The following is a 21,256-nucleotide window of genomic DNA, read 5'->3' on the forward strand; positions in this document are numbered from 1 at the left end:
TGAAAGTCAAATTCTATAAGCAATACAATATTAATATTCTATGCATATGCACACGCGATACATATGTATATACATACACATGTGTATATATACACATACGCATGCACGCACACCCACCCACATACAAAAGAAAGAGAAGTAACAATTTTATTAACACAAATTTTTTAATATTAAAATTTTGATGAATTTTGAATATATCTGTTATACATTGTACAAGTTGTCCCTGAAATAAATGAATGAATTAAAAGGAGCGTATATCTTTTGATTCATTTGGATTCTCGGGGAAAAAAGTATATATTCTTATATATATTTATTTCAATTTCAATTATTATTTTTCTTGTGTATTTATATAGTATATAAAAATGATAGAGAAATAATATATAGACAAGAGAAAAAAAACATTTTATATATAATTATATAATTCTATATTATTTTTATATGATTATATTTAATTATATATTATAATTTTTTCCTGGAATTTATCTTGATATTTTTTCGTTTGTCGAAAGAACTCGAATACAAGATTAGGCATATATAGGTCTTGACACTTTCACTCTTCAACCATTGGTGTGTATAGCTTATTGATGTAATCGCATTCCGATATTTTGCGCTATTAAGGTAGTTCTATCGTTTTTCACAATTCTTACGAATTTTTAGAAATTTTAATATGTTGTAGACGAAGTTAATATTTATCGATTATGAAATTTGGAAGTTGATTCACCGTTTAGTTTAATAGTTATTTACAATTAAAAATAGCATTTTTTCTATACATCACGTAAAAGAATGGCATTTTCATCACATTTTAATATATAACAATAGAACGGATCTTACGATTTTAATAAAAAACCAGTGGGGTATACAATATGAGTGTGGGATTATTTAAAAAAAAATGAGCGTGTGGGATTATTTAAAAAAAAAAAATGAGTTGTTTCTATGTGAAGAGGTTCAGACTGTACAGACTCAACTAAAATTTAAACGATGAATTTCCTTATTGATTAGAGGCGAAACTTTTAGTTGATATTGTAGCGATAGAACTACCTTAAGTGAAATGTTGTTTTGTCACTTCAGTCAAGAACTGCTGCTATTATCGTGCAGATCAAATTATAATTCGATTATACATTTTTCATATATGTAGGATAAGTAAATATATATAATAAAAATCTTTAATTGGAAGAAATTTTAAATTGGATTATTATTAATTATTATATACAAAAGAGCAATGGATAAATTTAGTTGCTTTTATGAGCCTTTAAAGTTTGACGAGGCCTGCGTAAATGTGATATCTGATAATAATTATACATGGCTTTATTCGCTTTCTACGGATTGTTTATCGGTAAGTACAATCATTTAACACATATTATATGAAATATATCATATAATATATTTATATATATAATCAATAATTTTTCGAAGTTGTAATAATTAATCGTGATTTCTCATATATATTATATATATATATATATATATATATATATATATGTATATGTATATATGTATATGTATATATACAATAATATATTGTATACATTATAGAAATTTATCACTAGTAACGCCAATTTATCACTTATTTCGAGTACTTAAATTACTGTATATCAGTATTTTAAGTACTCGAAATAAATGATTAATTGGCGTTACTATAGTGATAAATTTCTACAAGGGATATATATATATATATATATATATATATATAAAATATATATAATAGAGATTCTCTGAATAATATATCTTTCACAAATATATATATATATATATATATATATATATACCGGCCAATATATATACAATATCTATACATATATATATGCGAATTCATTGTGATCACACATTCAGCTGAATTGTTATTTCTTACTTGATATGTTTATATAGTGTCCATATAAACGAATAGCACAGATCTCGGCTAATGACAATTCTAGCTTGAAATTCAACACAGTCGAAACAATAAAGTGGAGAGTGTTTAAGAATAATGGCACTAATGAATATATATCTGCCAAAATTACAAGGTAAACTTTTATAGTTTAATATAAATATATTAAATTGTTATACTTGCATTTACATATACATATATATGTATACAATATGTAGAAGAATAACGTGCGATAATTATGGATGTAAAATCTTTTAAATATAGTCAACCATTTTTGTATCAATCAGATTGAAATATATATGTTTTATATATATATATACATATAAATTTTGAAATGTAAATCTTTTATTAAGAAAATTTTATATACATATACAATATATATATAGCGTCGACATAATTAAGACGAGATATACACGCGTACAGGGTGCGTTCACAAAGTTTCAAGACTGATTTTTTCTGTGTAGGGGAAAGCGCGCAGACCGGTTCCACCGACAGGGTAAAGTAGTGGGGGGTGTCGGTGTCAGCTAACCGGCCGTTCAGCGGCGACAGCGGCAGTTGCCTCCGAGACGCTGGAGTGAGTAGATCGCTAGTGGCGTGAGTGCGTGTCAGTGACCTCTGTCGAAAACTCGGAAAGTCGAAAATGCAGCGTCATTTGGAGCAGCGTTATTCGATAAAGTTCTGTGCGAAACTGAACAACTTCAACTTCCTCTTGAATCATACCAAAAGTCTCTGTAGCGGTTTTGTTCAGTTTCGTACAGAACTTTATCGAATAACGCTGCTCCAAATGCTGCATTTTCGACTCTCCGAGTTTTCGACAGGGGTCACTGACACGCACTCACGCCACTAGCGATCTGCTCACTCCAGCGTCTCGGAAGCAACTGCCGCTGAACGGTCGGTTAGCTGACACCCCCCACTACTTTACCCTGTCGGTGGAACTGGTCTGCGCGCTTTCCCCTACACAGAAAAAAATCAGTCTTGAAACTTTGTGAACGCACCCTGTACGCGTGTATATCTCGTCTTAATTATGTCGACGCTATATATATATTGTATATGTATATAAAATTTTCTTAATAAAAGATTTACATTTCAAAATTTATATATATATATAAATATATATATATATATATATATATATATAACATATATATTTCAATCTGATTGATACAAAAATGGTTGACTATATTTAAAAGATTTTACATCCATAATTATCGCACGTTATTCTTCTTCTAATTGTTTTTTAAATATTACTTTTTAGCGATATTTTTTGCGAACTGTTACCGAATCTAGGTCAATATGGATTATACAAATTGATAGTACAAAACAACACCTGCAGTTGCAGAACATTGAGAAATCCGACATATCCATATTCTGGTAAATTTCTAAATAATAGTCTTGAAAATTTCGTATACATATATTTCATAAAATTATTTTTTTTCCTTAAAAAATATTGCGGGCATGTATATATATGCGTATTGCTATGTGTGCGTGCGTGTGCGCGCATGCGATATATGTGTACATATATGTATACATATGTGAATAAAAGGATAAAACTATATAATTAAAACCATATATGTAAGCATGATATAGTGATAAAGTATCTTATCTTAGCAATTTTATCATTTCGTTTATCTGTCGTTTAACTCGATAATACTATACTGATATATAAAACATATATGATATCAATAATAATCAGAATGTGTGATTTATTATGTATGACTGCAATAATAAAATAGTCGATAAAACAGTCGCCAACGTTTGTTTAAATAAGTTGGTTTAAAGAAAATGTAATATTTTCAATATTATTATGGATACATCCGTCCATATATATACAGTGCTTGAAATTTTCATAGTTCCACGTAATGTATCTTTTGTAATATTACGTGGAACTATGAAAATTTCGATCACTGTATACTATAAAATATATCTGTAAAATATCGATATATATATAAATCTTTTACAGATATTTTATTGCGAGTATATTATACATATACATGCAAAGTATATTATATATATGCTGTTTGTTTTCCCTCTTTATTTTTTTTTATTTACAGAATTTTTTATTATTCTGGGGATAATTGTATTTAGCTTATTTGCCATATCTACTGGGAGATCTTTATGGTACAAATTTAAGAAACAATGTATAATAAACATGAAGGAAGAAGAAATGCCAAATAGCAACAAAGGAGCAACAATAAAACGTCGCATAAAAGCTATCGATACATTCAGAGGGTATATATATTTATATATATATATATATATATATATATATATATTTTACAAAATAATAATGTAACATATAAAATAAAACGTATAGAATAATATATATAGTCTAGATTGACACAAATTCTTTTACAATTAGTTGACACAATCGTTCATATAATGACTTGCAGGGTCAGTACACTTTTTATGATTTTTATTAACGATGGCTCCGGTAGTTATACCAAATTGGGGCATGCAACTTGGAATGGTATGTTACTAGGAGATTTAGTATTTCCTTGTTTTATATGGATAATGGGAGTTTGCATGCCTATAGCTTTGTCAGCGCAATTAAAACGTGGACTTTCAAAGTTTCAAATCAGCTATTCCATCTTAAAGGTAATTGTTACAAAAAGATAATTGTTGGTAAGAGAGATAAAATTAATTTTACAATATATATATATATATATATATATATATATATAATTGATTTTGCTGATGCTAACAATTATAGCTAAATCAACTATATATATATATATATATATATATATATATATATATATATATAATTGATTTTGCTGATGCTAACAATTATAGCCAAATCAACAACACACATATATATGCACATAATAATACACACACAATAATATAAATTGTAATAGTGATATATATATATATATATATATATGTATATATTATCTTATACTTTTTATAAAATATGTGTGTATGTGTATAAAATATCAATTGATGTGATGTGTATCGCATACCTTATCACATGTCCAATATACTTTTTTGCAGAGAAGTTTCTTTCTATTTCTAATAGGCGTTGCGCTAAACACGTTAGGAACAAATGCGCAATTGGAAAACATACGCATATTTGGAGTTCTTCAACGATTCGGGATTGCTTATTTAACTGTTGGCTTGCTCTATCTTTGTTTTACACCCCAACAATCAACAGCTATTCGAGTATGGAAATATATATATTAAATATTCTTATATGTAATATAGATGCGTAAATGTGCGCATATTGCATATACATATATTTATTACAATACACAAACTCCATCTATCATTATTTTAGATTATTAATAAACAATTAATGACTTATACACTTTTACAACATAGACAATTTCTTTTCTTGCTTAAAGATAATGCAATTTCCAAGATTTAACACTCTCGTAGAGGGTCTTTCGACGTGCATAAAATAATTTTGTGCAACCGGCGCGCGAAAAATCGCCCTTTACGCACATGATGGGATTTTAGAAAGGGCTCCCTTTTCACGCACCGGTCACACAAAATATTGTAGCCAACATGTGCGGGTCATAAATCGACCGATTTACGATCCCCCGCACTTGTTAGCTAATATACTATAATATGTATAACTACACGTCTTGATAACGTAAACTTTAATCAATTTGTAGAACTTGCCACAAATTTGGATTATACGCAAGATGCAAGACGTGTTAAGCCTTTTGCCACACTGGTGCGTAATGCTGACTCTATTAACGGTGCATTGCGCTTTAACATTTGGTCTACCAATCCCCGGATGTCCTACGTACGTACACGTCAACTTCAATACATTTCTGTCTTGTTAACTTTTACTTCAACTTGTTTAATTTCGTCCTTCGATTTATCATCCATCGTGAAGTGAAAAATGAAACGAAAGTTAATTATTATATACAGCGGATACCTTGGACCAGGCGGAAGACACGAAGACGGTAAATATTTTAATTGTACCGGAGGTGCGGCTGGATATATTGATAGAATTCTATTAACTTCAAATCATATTTATCAAAGACCAATCATCGATTCCGTTTATGGATCTGGTTCTTTTGATCCCGAAGGAATTTTAGGTAAATCTTTTTTAGATATACTTGCCAAATGTATACCATTATACGAGTACATATGTATATATAGATGTATAGTGTTACATTACGGTGATATATTCAACTTTTCATCCTTTTTACAATTAAATCTTCTTCTTCATATCATGTTATGTTTCCCTTACATAATAATGTACTATATTTCATTAATATGCCCGAATTGATAGTAAAAAGGAATATAAAATATTAATAATATATAGTAGAGGTACATATATTTTCCTATACTATTTCTAAAATCACGTGTATATAAGCGTATATATTGTGTTTGTCTTCAGGATGCCTCATGGCAATATTTCAGGTATTTCTAGGTGTACACACTGGTGTAATTCTAATGATATATAAAAATTGGAAAGAACGTGTTATCCGGTGGCTTTTATGGGCAGTGTTTTATGGTTGTTTGGGTTGCGCCTTTCATTTCACTAATTTTATACCCGTCAACAAACATTTGTGGTAAGATAATATTAACAAAATGAATTACTTGTTTAAACATTTTGTTGTGTGCGCAATTTTATTTTAATAGAGAAATTTTATGAAACTGATAGTTTGTAGTAATAGTTGTAAATGTCTGTAGATAGTAAATAACACTTGTATAATTACGCAGGTCTTTGTCATTTGTACTTGTTTCAACTTGTTTTGCTCTGGCTTTTCTTTCCGGATGTTATTTGTTGATTGATGTTGCCAACATTTGGCGAGGTGGCCCTTTCAGAATACCCGGTAAGTAAAAATGTGTACAATCTAATCTGACAATTAATTAATAAAGTAAGTACATTAATGTAGAATATAAAGTTAAAAGAAATGCTATCTAAAACATATATAGAACAAACTAGAAAATATAGATTCTCAGAAACACGCATTAAACGTATAAAAATGTATTCTTATATAGGGAATTTGAATGCAAATTGGATGCACTATAGTGCGCACTAGTGCGCATCTAACAGAATTCGCTATTAAGTAAATAAAAGAATAACAAAACGTACATCTAATTTTATTTTGTTATAACAGATTATAAAACTATACTTTAAATTAACGGTAGAGATAAGTAATAAGACAGTAAACATAGAAAACAGAAGAGATTAATTTGCAGAAAGAAATAGCATTATTTGATTTTTTTGCAACTATTTCCATGCGCGCGCGTGCGTATGTTTCAACATTATTATACTAGCGATAGATATATCAAGAGATGTATCAGAAGACGCACTGTTATATTAATTTGTTTCAACATTACGCAAATATAAATTTACAGGAATGAATGCATTAGTGTTATATGTGGGCCATATGATGTGTTATCAAATCTTTCCATTCCATTGGAAAATTGGCGCAATGGACAGTCGTGCTTTGTGTTTAATTGAATCAATTTGGGTTGTAATATTATGGACGGTTATAGCATATGTTATGCATCATAAACGAATTTATATCGCACTCTAACAATGAGTATAAATTTACAATTATTTGGTTATATAATGCAGTATAAAATGTAGCAATATTATATTAAATATATACCATACACTGCATTTTTTTAAATTTTGCACACACATAATAATCCACAAATAGTATATAAGTAATTTTAGGAAATAATATAGAAACTTGTACCAATAAAACACGATTTGAAAATAAAATTGATAAATAATATGTTATTATATATATATGTATGTATATAAGCCAAACTGATATGATTTTCAAGTAAATAAGTGATTGCATAATATACGCATTTTTCTCTGGCAATAAATAATTATATAATAATCTCTATTAGTATTTTACAAATAATTTATTTTATGACTTGGATAAGTATAATACAGTGACAATTTCAGGTAATAGGATTAACAACAAGTGCGTGTATTTACACATATATTTTTAAATAATAATTAATATTGTTAAAAAGTGTTATTATATTTTCATATAACGATTTTATTCGTCTTACAATTAAATAAATAAATCACGTGCATCGCTGCTCACGTAGTATAATATTTACGTGATGCGATGCGGCGTATATCAAGATACACCCAATCTCCTAATATATAGAATTCTTCAAATTGCTTCTTTGGAAATTGTTAAAAAATTTTTTAAATTATTTCTCGTTTATGTATAGTTGAGTAAAATTTCAAAAATAAATATAAGTCAATGATGTAAGTGTAAAGGAATTGTACGTGAATGTTGATCGTTTCGACGATAAAAAATAAAATTACAAACTTTTATTTTTATTCGTTAGAAAATCTGACATGAGAACATTTCATTTATACAGATTTCTAATCTGAATAAATCTAATGTTTAAACAAGTTAAAAATTTGTTTATCATGGCAGTGTATCTTTTGTGAATCGATATAATTTCAAATAATTCATTTGCAATTGTCTTTGAAGAAAATCTTTGGTTAATTTTTCGCTGGAGTAAATAAGCATTATAAGGATTATCTTGTAAACAAAATAGAAAAAAGCACACCAACAATTCGGCCTTGTATAAGGAGAATTTCACTTATTCTTTTTCAGTAATCAGTTGCATCGGGACCTGAAAAATGAGAAATTTGATATTATAAAAACAATTTTTACATATACACTAACAATAAGTATAAAGACACAATTTAAAAAAGAAAGGAAAAACATATATATATATATATATATATATATATATATATATATATATATTAGAATATACACGCATTATGTATAAAATAAATATATGTTTAAAAAAGCGCAAAAATATTGCTTCATTTATGTATGTACATACAATAATATTTCGATTATGTATTAATCTTTGTTGCTACTCGCTCCCTTTCGCTCTCTCTCTCTCTCTCTCTCTCTCTCTCTCTCTCTCTCTCTCTCTCTCTCTCTCTCTCACACACACACACACACACACACACACACACACGCGCGCGCGCGCGCGCACTCACTCACTCACTCTCTGGTATAATTTTGTTATTCATTACATATATGTATATATCTGTACGAAATTTAATACAAAATAACTACAAATATCTTCTTATTATATAAAAGTCTCATTGAATAATTTCTTCCTTCGCTAAATGCCTTTTATTCGTATCTCGAATATATTTCAAACTTATTGTTAATAAAATATCATTCCTGTTATTCGATCGATATTAATCACAACGTGCATAAAGCAACCAAGCAATTTAACAATCAAATTTTTCCGCACAATTGCGAGGAAGAGGACAAGAAAGAAAAAAAGAAACATAAAACAGTCACAAGGAGAAAAAAGAAGAGAAAAAGAAAGATATAAGGAAAAAAGTTATAATTGAATTAGCAAGAAGATGAGATATAAGGAAAAGAAGAGCAAAGAAATATATATATGTAAAGTGAGATATATAAAAAATGAAGAATAGGAAAGAGGGAAACGTGGAAAAGAAATCAAGAATGATAGATGAATATATGGAAACGATATGTACCGAATGAAAAAAAAATCACGTAGCCCGTAGAACATCTCGGGCATACCCAACCCTGCCTTGCGAAGAAAATCGAGAGAAAAGTATGTCCGTGGATCATGGAGAACAGTTGCTCGCGGCGGCGAGCAAACATATGGCCTCATTCCACCCTGGGACGTCAGCAATAATTGGTTTTAGAGTTTGTACAGGATGTTGGGATAGAAGGAACCATCCGCGGCGGATCGTTAGTTCCGTCGTCGTGCCGTGCTAATAGAGTTTGCGGCACACTCTTCGTACTCTTGATTCTCGGGCACAGTACATTCACCTTGTAGGTCCAAGAAGGTATCTTGCTTGAGAGTGTCTTGAAAGCTAGAGAAGGTACAACATCATGCTCGCGTAAATTGGCTAACTTGGAGCTCTTCCAAGTTCGGAAATACGGATCAGTTTTTGAAGAGATTTCATCTTCTTGCTGACTCGCAAGATGATCGGTTTCAACATTCGTCAAATCCGCCGAATGATTTGCATTCGTCGTAGCATCTTGGTGAAATCTTCGCCAAGACTGCTCGTGAATGGGCGAATATTCGGGAGAAGTTAAGCCACTGGAATAATTGGAGCAGTACGTGTCGTCGTAATTGAAAGCCGTAGTTTCGAGTGGCAAGCTAAGATTTTCTTTTCTAGAAAGATTTGTCCGAAGGGAGTAACCGGACAGAGTAGAATCATCGTTCAAAAGCCGAAAAAGTCGCGAATGAGTCTGCGTTCGTTGATATTTTTTCATATTCTTCAAAGTACACTCCGAATCCGTGTCGGCCTCGGATATCATGCGACTTATATCGGAGGTAACTCCGCTATCCTCGTCGTCAGTGTCTTCGCGAGAATCTTGAACATTCGACAGGCACTTTACGTTTTGCGTCTGACAGAAATCCAGATCGACAGATTCATCGTGTTTGTCGTGTTCGTCTCTTATTGTTATCGCACAATTTTTCCGATCCTTTTCATCTTCAATAGTAGTAACATTCTGAAATTGGAAATGGTCTTGCATCAAAGACGGAGAGCATTCGAATGTGGCAAGTTTCGGTCTACCAATCATTCTGTCAAAAGTGATACTTGAAATTCGATTATTATTATTAATGGATTCTACTTGAGTGGAATCAGGATTTTTATTTAATAAGATATCTTGAGTGGAATCAGAATTTTCATCATTTAATAAGCTATCTTGCGTAGCGATTATCGATTCGGAAATAGCATCTGCGTCTACATCTGCATCGGGATCTTTCGATTCTGGTTTTGCTGCGGAGTTTATTCCGTAGCCATGTCCCATTTTCGCAATTGTGAATTCCGCATTCTGTCCTTCGCAGATAGATCCCGTTGGATCTTTCCTTAATGTGAAATCTACATGCGCATGTGGTATTGCACTCTCGACACTTCGCGTTGCATCGCGCGTCGCATCGTCCGAGTCCGAAAGGTGTGTCTTTATCATAAAATCTACATTAGTGTCGTTGCCAACATGAAAGTCGACACAAACGTCATTCTTCATCGAGTACTCGTCGCGGGATTTTTCCGCCTTTATCTTGCTATCGCCGACTATCACGGTGGTGATGTCCTCGTTGTCTTCGGATATGAAAAACTTGAATCTCAAAGGCAAACTCACGCTGACCATCGTACTTTCGATATCGGGAGGATCGTCGGTCGCTATCGGACCATCATCCTCCTGACTACATTGCTCCAAGTAACGATCGCTCTTGTAGGAATAAGAATCGAACGTATCTCGATCATCGGTTGAACGATTCTCCCCGTTATGTCTCTCGCTCTCGCTCGTGAGAGCTTGCTGAAACGTCATACGAGAGTCCGATCGATCGTCCAAATAATCGATACACTCCTCCCTGAAATCTATCTCCTCTCCGGTTCGATTGCAATTTTCAGAAAAGTCTCGCGAGCGTCCACATAGATTGTTAACGACAGTTGAGCACTCAGCGCGGACTACGTCAGTGCGATTCTTGCTCGAAGAGAAATTGTGCGGATCTCTCTCAATTTTCTCGTAAGGATTCATTCTTGTGAAATAAGCTATATATGAATCGGAATCACTATCGGATGACGTATTATTGAAAGTAGTATCATTGCTAAGGCTATGATTTTTCTGACAGGAATTTAAAAATTGTTCATTGTCCGAGATAGAATCGCTCGAATCACTGGAATCGTTCGATTCAACGCTAGAAGCGCTAGAATCGCTAGTATCTATGTAGGTATAATTTGGCACGTTGATGAACGGACCAAATGTTTTTTTTTTCGCTATGTCAATATTATTAACGACTGTAATATTGTCAGGATTCGTCGATATACAGTCTTCCTCGTCAATTATGTTCATCGCTGTACTAATGCAATTATTTTCTCTATTGGAGTTCTCGCTGACATTTTTGGGATCGTATGTCTCGTTCGACTGTGCATTTAAATGGTTAATCTCATTAGGCAAAATGCTGTTTTTTGACTCATTAATCGTGCCGTTTTGCAGACAATCTAATTTATCGTTTCGAGCAAAAAATGCATCGTCAGCGATAAAACGATCATGATAATTGCATTTGCTTGCATCGACGTAGTTCGAATGTGGTTGAATATCGTTGTAACCTGCTGGGGGATAAATTACAGCCGCGTAACCGTATTGCCCCGAAGGATTTTCTTGATCCGTAACTCTTAGTTGTGTCATCGTATAATTTTCATTATAAACCGGGTAAATAGGATATCGCGGATATGCGTAAAAAGGAAAGGAATGTCTGTTCGTTTCATTCGCGGTTTCGTTGGATGTAGCATTATACTGCACGGGATAATAGCCCCACCAACCCTCGGGATACCAGAAAGGAATAGGTTGAAGAGGAAGTAATACACCCTGCTGATTGCCCGGCAAGTTATTCTCTGTTCGACAGGTGTAATCTGCTTGACGATTTTCTTGCGTGGCTACAACAAACAGCACAAGGCACATTCAAAGTTAAATTTTTCACACATCGAACGTAAGACAGCTGTCGTGCGCATCGTCTTTACTTGGACATCTGAGATTTTCTTCTTTTAATCGCACATTGTTTTGTGCATTATATAATAATCCATCAAATAAATAGTACAATAGCGAAAAGCAGACAATTTTCTAAATTGGAAATGCATTTGTATATGTTTGAAATATTTATCCGCGCTAATTATATTTCGCACTTCTCTTTTTTTTCTTACGCTGTGTATATTTGCCCAACTGATCTTAAATCGATACATCTGGCATAATGGAATAAGCGAAATTATTGATCAGCTATAAGAAAATGAGAAAAATAAACTATATCCTGTGTTCAAAGGAAAGTGTAACAAGTTGTAGCAAACAAAATTTTTTATGGTGCGCAATCTCTTTCAATATCTACAATCTACATACTTGTGTATAATCTCTCTCCCCCCCCCCCTCCTTTTACTTTTTTCTCAAAAATATCAAATAAAATGAATAATTTCACTCATATTTTTATTATATTTTCAATAAAATAGTGTGTATATATGTATATATGTATATATGTATATATATATATATATATATATATATATATATATATACTATATTTTGTTATATTTGATTACACAAAATTATTGTTAATATCTACAATATAATGATTAAAATTTATAAATATAAATAAAAAGTGTGTAAATAAAGATTTCTTTGAATATGCATAGATTTTTATATTATATATAGTACATACACAGCACTTCTGTATAATTTATATTATTACAATGTGTAAATATATATATTATGCTGTATATGGATTTTGTTGTGTATCTTATTTTATATTGTATATATATATATATATATATATATATATATATATACACACACACAATATTAACGTAAAATAATAAAACTAATAAGAACTTGCTTATTATTCGAGTTATTATAATATAATAAAACTAATTATCGCAAATACGTGAAAGAATATATTTTGAAATGTGAATATATATCTTTCGTCTTTATACGATTCTTGATCAAAATAAAAAATATATAACATACATACAAATAACTATTTTGCATTGTGAAGCAGTAATAAATATGAAATTATTAATATAGATCTCTTATGTAACAATCTCATTAAGATAAGACTTGTATTGTAAAGTGGCATATTCTTTTATAAGTTTATTTATCTTCAATGTAAAAGAATACAAAGCGAGCAGAATTACGGCGTGAATGGAAAAAAAATATATAAAATAAATTTATTAAGTGTAATTTTTTATACTCGCCCCCTTTCTCTATTTTCTCCCCCCCCCCCCTCTCTCTCCGACTAAAAATATGTACCAAATAATTAATATTTTATTAAATTAAACAAATAATTTGTATTCACACATACGTACACACATGTATATCTTGCGTTTTTAAAGAAATATAAAGTAGCAGCAAAGAAATTTGATTAATCCTGTGAACACAGGATTCGGGAATGTGTTTGAGTGATGCCAAGTATGTTACTTCAACAAAATTTTCATTAGAATATAAAGCTCATTACGAAATATTAATGTACACAAGTATAAATAAGCTTTTACAATTAATTTATGAACGATAAATATGTATGTGTCGTACAAGTGCTTTTACACGCGCGTATTAAGTATTATATAGAAAAGTTAAGTAAATCTTTCATCTAGTGATAAAAATAAATGTAAATCTTTTGTAGAGACTTTATAATCGTTTAAAAAAATGTTTAATCAGCCAGATAACTTTTATACGAAAAATTGATTTCGAGAAATCTATATGTATAGTAGACGTACGTATACTTACCATTACTTTCTGGTGCTGTCATCGCTTGTAATATCCTAAAGGATCGAGAAGGAATTGCACTACCCATGTATTTCTTTGGTTCTTGCACTTGTTGTTCACTGGGTGGCAAATTTGCTTGCATCTCTTCTACGTAAAAATTAATGTGTATGTGTGTGAAAATCAAATTTACAAATATTTAGATTTTTATGTATATATTCGGTTGCTTTGATAAAATTTTAATAATGCAAAATGAATCAATGTGAATCAATATGAATCGCATATTTAATCGCGTACTTAACTTACCGAATACTTTTGAATTTCTATTTTGTTTCTTATTTGAAACATTTTGTATATTACGTGGCGCTAAAACATACAAAAAGAATTATATTATTTGCACATTATATTATATATTCAATCTTTTTAAACTTTTCTTATATGTATTACATTTGACTTGAAAAAAGAAACGAAGAGATATATTGTATAAATAAATCTCTTTATCTTTAAATCTCTATGTATAAATTATTATTTAACATACAATGTATTGTATATTTTACTGCTTGAATTGATTATTAAAACAAAATACTATATATATATAATAATAATATTATTCTTATTATTTAATAGTCTTAGATGAAAGTATTTCTTGTATAAAATTGACTTATGTACCTGCACATGTAACTGTGGCATCGTTCGAATCTGTCATATTTTGTAATAAACGGAAAGCTCGCGAAGGTATTGCTGCACCACGATATCTCGGATCTTCCTCTTGATGAAGATAAGTTTCGTGATCGACTATTGTAAAAAAAAAAAATACAAATGCAATATTTGTCTACAAATTGCTAGTATACAGGGTGTCTCATACCCAATGAATCACTGATATACAGTTAAATTCCTGACGTCATTTAGAGACGATTTTTTCTTAGCGAAAATATCGAGGCGTCGATATACATATACTTTTTAAGTTATAAAACGATTGAAAATAAAGGATTTTTAAGGACAAACTAAAATTGTGAGTACAAAATACCCCGTAGAGTTTCAGAGTTTTTTCAAGTATTATGATTAATATAATTAATATAATTTGAAAAGTTAAATTTTGTTCATTATCTTATAACCATTTTTAAAAGATATAATTAATTAATATTAATAATATGCACACGTTACAAAGATATATTAATATAATATATACATGTATATATACGTATACATAGTATAGCCTCGTATACTAACGTGATATTACGTGAATATTAAAATAATAATAGACAAAACGTAATAATAATAATAATTGTACCTTGCTCTTTAAATTTATTCATAAGTAGCCTTTCGTCTTCACTCAATTCCAATCTACGTATTTGTTCTGTACCCACGTCATTGACTGTGTCTGTATCGGTAATTTTTTGAAGAACACGAAATGATCGTGATTGAACTGGTCCAGCCTCGTGCTGTTGAATCGGGTTGGGATTCCGCTGTTGCATTCTGTTCCGACAATTTTAATCAACGATCGCAAGTATTTTCATAAACAAATAAAATATAAACGTTAGAAATTTAAAAAATACATGCTTTGTGCTCTCAAATCTCTACGATCGATCTCTCTAAAGAGAATTCAACTTACATTCTTGCAGCCTTTTCGGTCATATTATTTTCGGCACTACACGGCACTGACTTTTTGTCGTTGTCTTTCACTACAACAGGGATAATATAGGTTGTTCCGACCGTTTGTTCCGGCCGAGGCAAAGCTGCAACGCAAATTTGTTCTTGATTTTGTGGATGATTTTGCGCCTGATTCTCCAAGGTATATTGAGCAGGCATCTGACCCCATCGCTGTTGATGATGCAAAGTTGGAGGTTGTTTAAATTGATGATGGCCAGAATCACGCTTCACATCAAATACCGACGGTCTATCCTCGATCTAACGAATCAGATATCAGAACCATGAAAACGAGAAAAGATACGCTACACCAATCAATTCAATAGTGCTATAAAAGCTATGTGTATGTTGAGAAATAACTTTTCTCAACTTACTCGAATGGGTATAACACGTTCGTGCTGATGTGATTGCGGATTAGTTTGTTGGGACATTGCGGAAACAGCAATTTGTTTCTGTTGTTGCGATTTTGGCTGCTGATAGAGCTGCGGAGTAGGGTGTTGTTCTTGTTCTTGCTTTTGTTTTGTTTCCGAATGATGCGGAACTGATTGCTGAACTTGAACATAAACTGTCGGAGAAGGCGCGCTTTCCGAAGAATCGTTGTTAAGAACCGCCGTTTTATTAATACATGTGCGTTTCGCCCACTCGGGCAATTCCTCCTGAGGTTTGTTCTTATTTTGCAACCAGGGTGTAGGAGCCTTAACCAAAGTAACTTGTGTCGGTGTACTCGGACTTTCAGGAGTGCTTGATTGATTCATTACTGTAGTAATCGGTACTGCCTTATTTGTATCTATCTTTATAACATTCTTTGGTGGTTCGGTGGTTTGTTTGTCCGCGGCTATAGAAAAAATATTTACAAGATAAAAAATATTCTTCTTTTGATTATAATTATTCTAATGTGCAATATACATAGGTATATAACATATATATATGTATATCATGTATATACACGTATCGTGGCTCCCGTGATGTAAAAGATACAAAAGAAGATAAAAAATAAATTTAGATGATTACCATTCGATGGAGTTCTATTGATAAACTGAGATGATGATATTCTGTTAACATGAGGCTGAGCTGGCACATTGGAAGGAAAAACTGGTACCGCGACCTGTGGTTGCACCAAGAAATTTGTCGCAGTAGAAGCCGCGACCGATGGTTTCGATTCGGCAAGTTTCGGTGGCCCCTCTATCCCTTCATCATTGGCATTTTTCGCAACTCTTCTCGCCATCCGCGGACTACGAATCTGCGAGAGATCTAGTTTACCACCCATACCTGGCGTGTAAGTAAAGGGCTTCTTATCCTTTGTTAACATTGCATTCTGAATAGCTGCTGGTGGCTCGTAAATACCGTCGTTATTCACTGTCTGCGCTTTCTTCGTTCCTGCATTCTGCAAAAAAAGTATCGCCGAATAAATTATTACTATGATAAATGGTACGAACGAAATAATAATTAAATTGCATTAAACATAAATTACATTAGATTAACAGCAAATCCAAAATCATATATAGATTATACTTTGTCAACTTTTAAGATTCCAATAACAAATAAAAATAAGCTCGATAAATAATTAAAGCTTATGATATAATAAGCGATCGCTGATTAATGCTATTGTATGTTTTTTTATTACAGCAAAAAATCAATATCCATATAATTTACTTTATTTTACCTCTATAGTATTTATCCTCATAGATGGCAGTTGACCAGACATTGGAGGTGGAGGGGGCGGTGGTGGAGGAGGGCCTTAATTAATTAAAATTGTATATACGAATTACGAACAATATTTTACATTAAATACAAAAAATTGACAACTTGATCAATGTATTAATAGCAATAATATACAATAATTACTTAACATCTCTCATCCTGTATCAAATAAATTTAATTTTATCAATTGATTTGATAGGTATATTTATACAAAAAAATTACATTTTTATCTTTTATATAAATAAATATTTTAATATGTGTACTTACCCGCAATCATGGCATCCGGATTCCTGTAAGTAAAAAAATTAAACAATTTATTAATACAAATTTAATAAATAATGAAAGAGAGCATTAACAATTTTTATATGCAAAGATGCATATAATATTATATGTCGAGTTTGTGAAAAAATGCGCGCGTGAGTGCATACGTGCGTGCATGCGTTTATATGGTCGCGCGCATGTGTGTGTAAATAGCTTTCCTACAAAATCATTATTATGTATATATAATGTGTGTGTATGTGTGCGTGTAAAAAATATTACATAATATTTTTCATTTAAAAATTTAATGTATCATTTCATAGTGTGAGATAATGTGTGTTTTCCAAATGACAGAAGAAACTATATAATTTTAACATATAAGATTCCGATAATATATATATTTAGAAAGTCAAAATGAATATGTTCATTGGCATGAAACATTGCTATCTTATCTGTGGAATGTAATTACTTAAAACATGAGTCACATTTGCGTATATATACGTTATATTTACATGTTCCCCTTCTCTCTCTCTCTCTCTCTCACACACACACACACAGAGTATGAGTGTATATGTAATTTATATACGTAACATTTATTTATTTATTAGCGCTAACAACTTACAAACGCTCACAGCTTACAACAAGTACCTATAATTAATAAAACATTTATTTGAAAATTTGAAACAAATCTTTGCTTACATTTTGTGATATGTATAAATCCATTAATTTACAGAATAATAGAAAAAATTTATCAAACTTTCAATAATATGCAAAACAATTGCAATAATAAGTAATTGCAAATTAAGAGCACGCAAAATAAATATATATTAAGCGTTCGTGTTTTCTTCTCATTGATCAACATCTAATGTATTGTGCGCGATAAAGATTAATTTTTAAAATAATACAGTTAGACTAACTCGCGTAAAACGTGAAAATAAAAATCGCGAATTCAAGGTATGCAATAATTTAATAAAATCTTTAGATAGATTTACTTAAATCTGAAATTACGTATAGGTACATTTTGCAATATGTTTTTAATTCGTAAACAATTTTTATGTAAAATTACATTACTTTTAAACGAATTTTAATCTTTGTAAAGAAGAACAGTAATTACCGAAAACTTAATATTTATATTTGTTACTTTGCGGTACAAATAATTTTTATATAAAGCCGACCAAATTTGATAGAATTAAAATTCGACGTAACAATGTAACTATCATATAAAGTAAATTGCATAATTTTATTGATGATGAAGGAATATGAGTTATTTAATTGCGAATTAGACAATCCTTTGGCAATAAATGATAAAGGGAGGAAAAATTGAAATTTTTTTTAACAATAAAAAGTTTAAAAGTTCAATAATTTGAATGCGTAACAATATAAGCGTTTTATAGTCTTGTCATAACTATTTTATCACGTGGCTCTCGATTTCAGCAAATGTTTATTGATCGAAAAAAACAATGTGTGCGTTCTCATGGAAAATTTTCCAGCTTTTTCTACGTTATTTTAAATAAGATGCAGCATAAATAAGCTGTTCACTATCCACGACTGCCACTCTCGCTCTCTCTCTTATTGGGCTCTGACTAATACACGTGTGTATGTGTGTGTGTGTTTGGGAGCGGAGGAGGAAAGGGGTGCGAAACGTCCGTTTTTAATTTTCTATTTTAATCATGAAAACCATGAAATCTCTTTCAATAGTGCTGTAATATCTAAAATTCTTTCGGATTATATACCTGAAAAATGTACAGAAATATTGTTGAAAAGAACAATTTGGTTAAAAATATATTTTTGACCCTTTTTCTATATCGTGAATGTTATGCATTTGTCAGTGTAACTTGAAGTTTCTTGGAAAAGCTCGATCATGGCAAATCGAATCTAGTCAGGTTGATGACGATCACGCCATGATGCTGGGAACCCAGCCAACAAATCTCGCAGCAAGTAGAAATATATTTAGGTAGATACGTCGAGCGAGAATAATTTTAGCGCGGGCTGACCTGCGCATTGAATCCTCGTATAAAATGCTTCCAATTATTTTATTTTTAGGATTTCTAACGCGCGCCGCAATAAATGCGCGATAAATGAATTCGAGCGATTTCACGATATAGGAATATAGAACGAAGGGTTTTTCGAAATCGATTTGAGTGATAAAATTGAAAACTTTAAAAGAAACTAAATATACTTTTAGCCGTTGTGACTGAGTGAAAAAAATACTATTAGTAATGTAAACGAGAGAGAGAGAGAGAGAGAGAGAGAGAGAGAGAGAGAGAGAGAAGCAGGGCTTCTTTATACACATTAATCCAATATAATTTTTTCTATTTGAAAGGGAGATACATATGTATTTCTCTGGTCAAGCTGTGCGTTAAACATTATTGTTGCCCGACTATAGATGGCACAAAAAATGCGCCGACTTGTGAGAAAGTTGCGCCTGAAATTGAATCTCTTCGTTGAACGAGCATTGCTCGTTTCGATGGTGAAATATGTGTCGAGGGATTCTCCTTGGAACACGATGGCAAGGCCAATTCAGCCTTGCGACGCCCGATTCGACGCACTATGGTCGAAAAACGAGTTCCACTTCTCTTGCTTTCACGAGAGAGAGATAGAGAGAGAGAGAGATTTGTCTCTCTTCCTTCCATCATCGATGAAGCACACCGTACAAGGAATTTCAATTTTTTCGACTTATTTCTATTTATATATATATATTTTTTTTTTTTTCAAAACTAATCTATGTATTATATAAAGAGTATAATGTAACTCAGTTTTGACTATAAAGTTGCGAAATTTAAAATAATTGTCAATTAATCAATTGTTTGTTAATCAAGTTGTTTAACGACCATTATTTGTAATGTTTTAGATTTTAAATCATACATATTTGAATCTCGATTCTCGACAGCAATCTCGTTTATAAAGTAAAGGGCAGAATTTTATAGTGAATCCAAGTTGTAGGTGCAAAAATAAAAAAATGTCAGATCACTCTCAAAGAGGCGCGCATAAATAAAATTCGAAAAATAAATGGTAAAATGATCTTACCCGGCGTACGTTGAAGAATTCATAGCCAAATAATTGTTGCGTTTTGCACGTTTGGCTCTCTTATATACGATATTAGCCACTATCCGATAGAAAACGGAACGGCAGTTCTCTCCGCTGTTTCCAAAAGTTGAAAGACAAGGCCGATATGTTAAAATAAGGAACGAGAGCAGCAGCGATGCCGACACTAGCGCACGTCCGCCGCTACTACAGAGAGAAACCGTCACTTCGATTCTCACAGCGTTCGCTAACTTTGCAGGCTAGTATATAAGTATATATGTACCACGCAGCTGACGATGCGCGATGACACAGTCCACAGTCTTACATCTTTACCGATTTGATCGCCACATCGCGCCACATCGCTGGTCACCGCGCTCTCATAGTCGTTCTCCGCCGCTGCTTGCCAAAATAGCTCATGCTTATTTTAAGACTCGAACATGAGAAAATAATACATTTCCCATTATACGCGTGTACGCGAAAATGATGGACCAAGTCCGCGCTTACCGCATTGTTCATCCATGCGCGCGCGTGCGCGTACACACACAAAGAATTTTGTATT

General features: G+C 31.7%; 2 protein-coding genes across 3 annotated transcripts; one reads left to right on the plus strand and one right to left on the minus strand.

The window, feature by feature from the left end:
• The first annotated feature begins 499 nt into the window (after window positions 1-499).
• LOC114942442 (heparan-alpha-glucosaminide N-acetyltransferase) lies at window positions 500-7,572 on the plus strand. 2 transcript variants are annotated; one of them, XM_029317813.2, is made up of 11 exons: window positions 504-1,333; window positions 1,867-2,000; window positions 3,120-3,235; window positions 3,916-4,093; window positions 4,255-4,459; window positions 4,859-5,026; window positions 5,482-5,615; window positions 5,744-5,913; window positions 6,219-6,393; window positions 6,545-6,657; window positions 7,187-7,572. In XM_029317813.2, the coding sequence occupies exons 1-11, from the start codon at window positions 1,220-1,222 to the stop codon at window positions 7,366-7,368; spliced, it is 1,689 nt and encodes a 562-aa protein (XP_029173646.2). In that variant the 5' UTR covers window positions 504-1,219; the 3' UTR covers window positions 7,369-7,572. The 2 variants fall into 2 exon arrangements, with proteins under 2 accessions (XP_029173647.2, XP_029173646.2); XM_029317814.2 differs by lacking the exons at window positions 6,219-6,393; window positions 6,545-6,657 and having other exon boundaries at window positions 500-1,333.
• A 1,050-nt stretch (window positions 7,573-8,622) lies between these two features.
• On the minus strand, window positions 8,623-21,059 carry LOC114942431 (uncharacterized). Its single transcript, XM_029317796.2, has 12 exons — window positions 20,981-21,059; window positions 20,701-20,904; window positions 17,683-17,705; window positions 17,378-17,451; window positions 16,726-17,098; window positions 16,089-16,549; window positions 15,680-15,975; window positions 15,359-15,543; window positions 14,737-14,862; window positions 14,374-14,433; window positions 14,092-14,217; window positions 8,623-12,260 (listed from the first exon to the last, which is right to left on the minus strand). The coding sequence occupies exons 2-12, from the start codon at window positions 20,721-20,723 to the stop codon at window positions 9,493-9,495; spliced, it is 4,515 nt and encodes a 1,504-aa protein (XP_029173629.2). The 5' UTR covers window positions 20,724-20,904; window positions 20,981-21,059; the 3' UTR covers window positions 8,623-9,492.
• Window positions 21,060-21,256: the final 197 nt, after the last annotated feature.

The sequence above is a fragment of the Nylanderia fulva genome, unplaced genomic scaffold (genome assembly GCF_048542155.1).
Source record: "Nylanderia fulva isolate GAGA-0341 unplaced genomic scaffold, ASM4854215v1 Scaffold16, whole genome shotgun sequence".
Classification (NCBI taxonomy): Eukaryota; Metazoa; Arthropoda; class Insecta; order Hymenoptera; family Formicidae; genus Nylanderia; species Nylanderia fulva.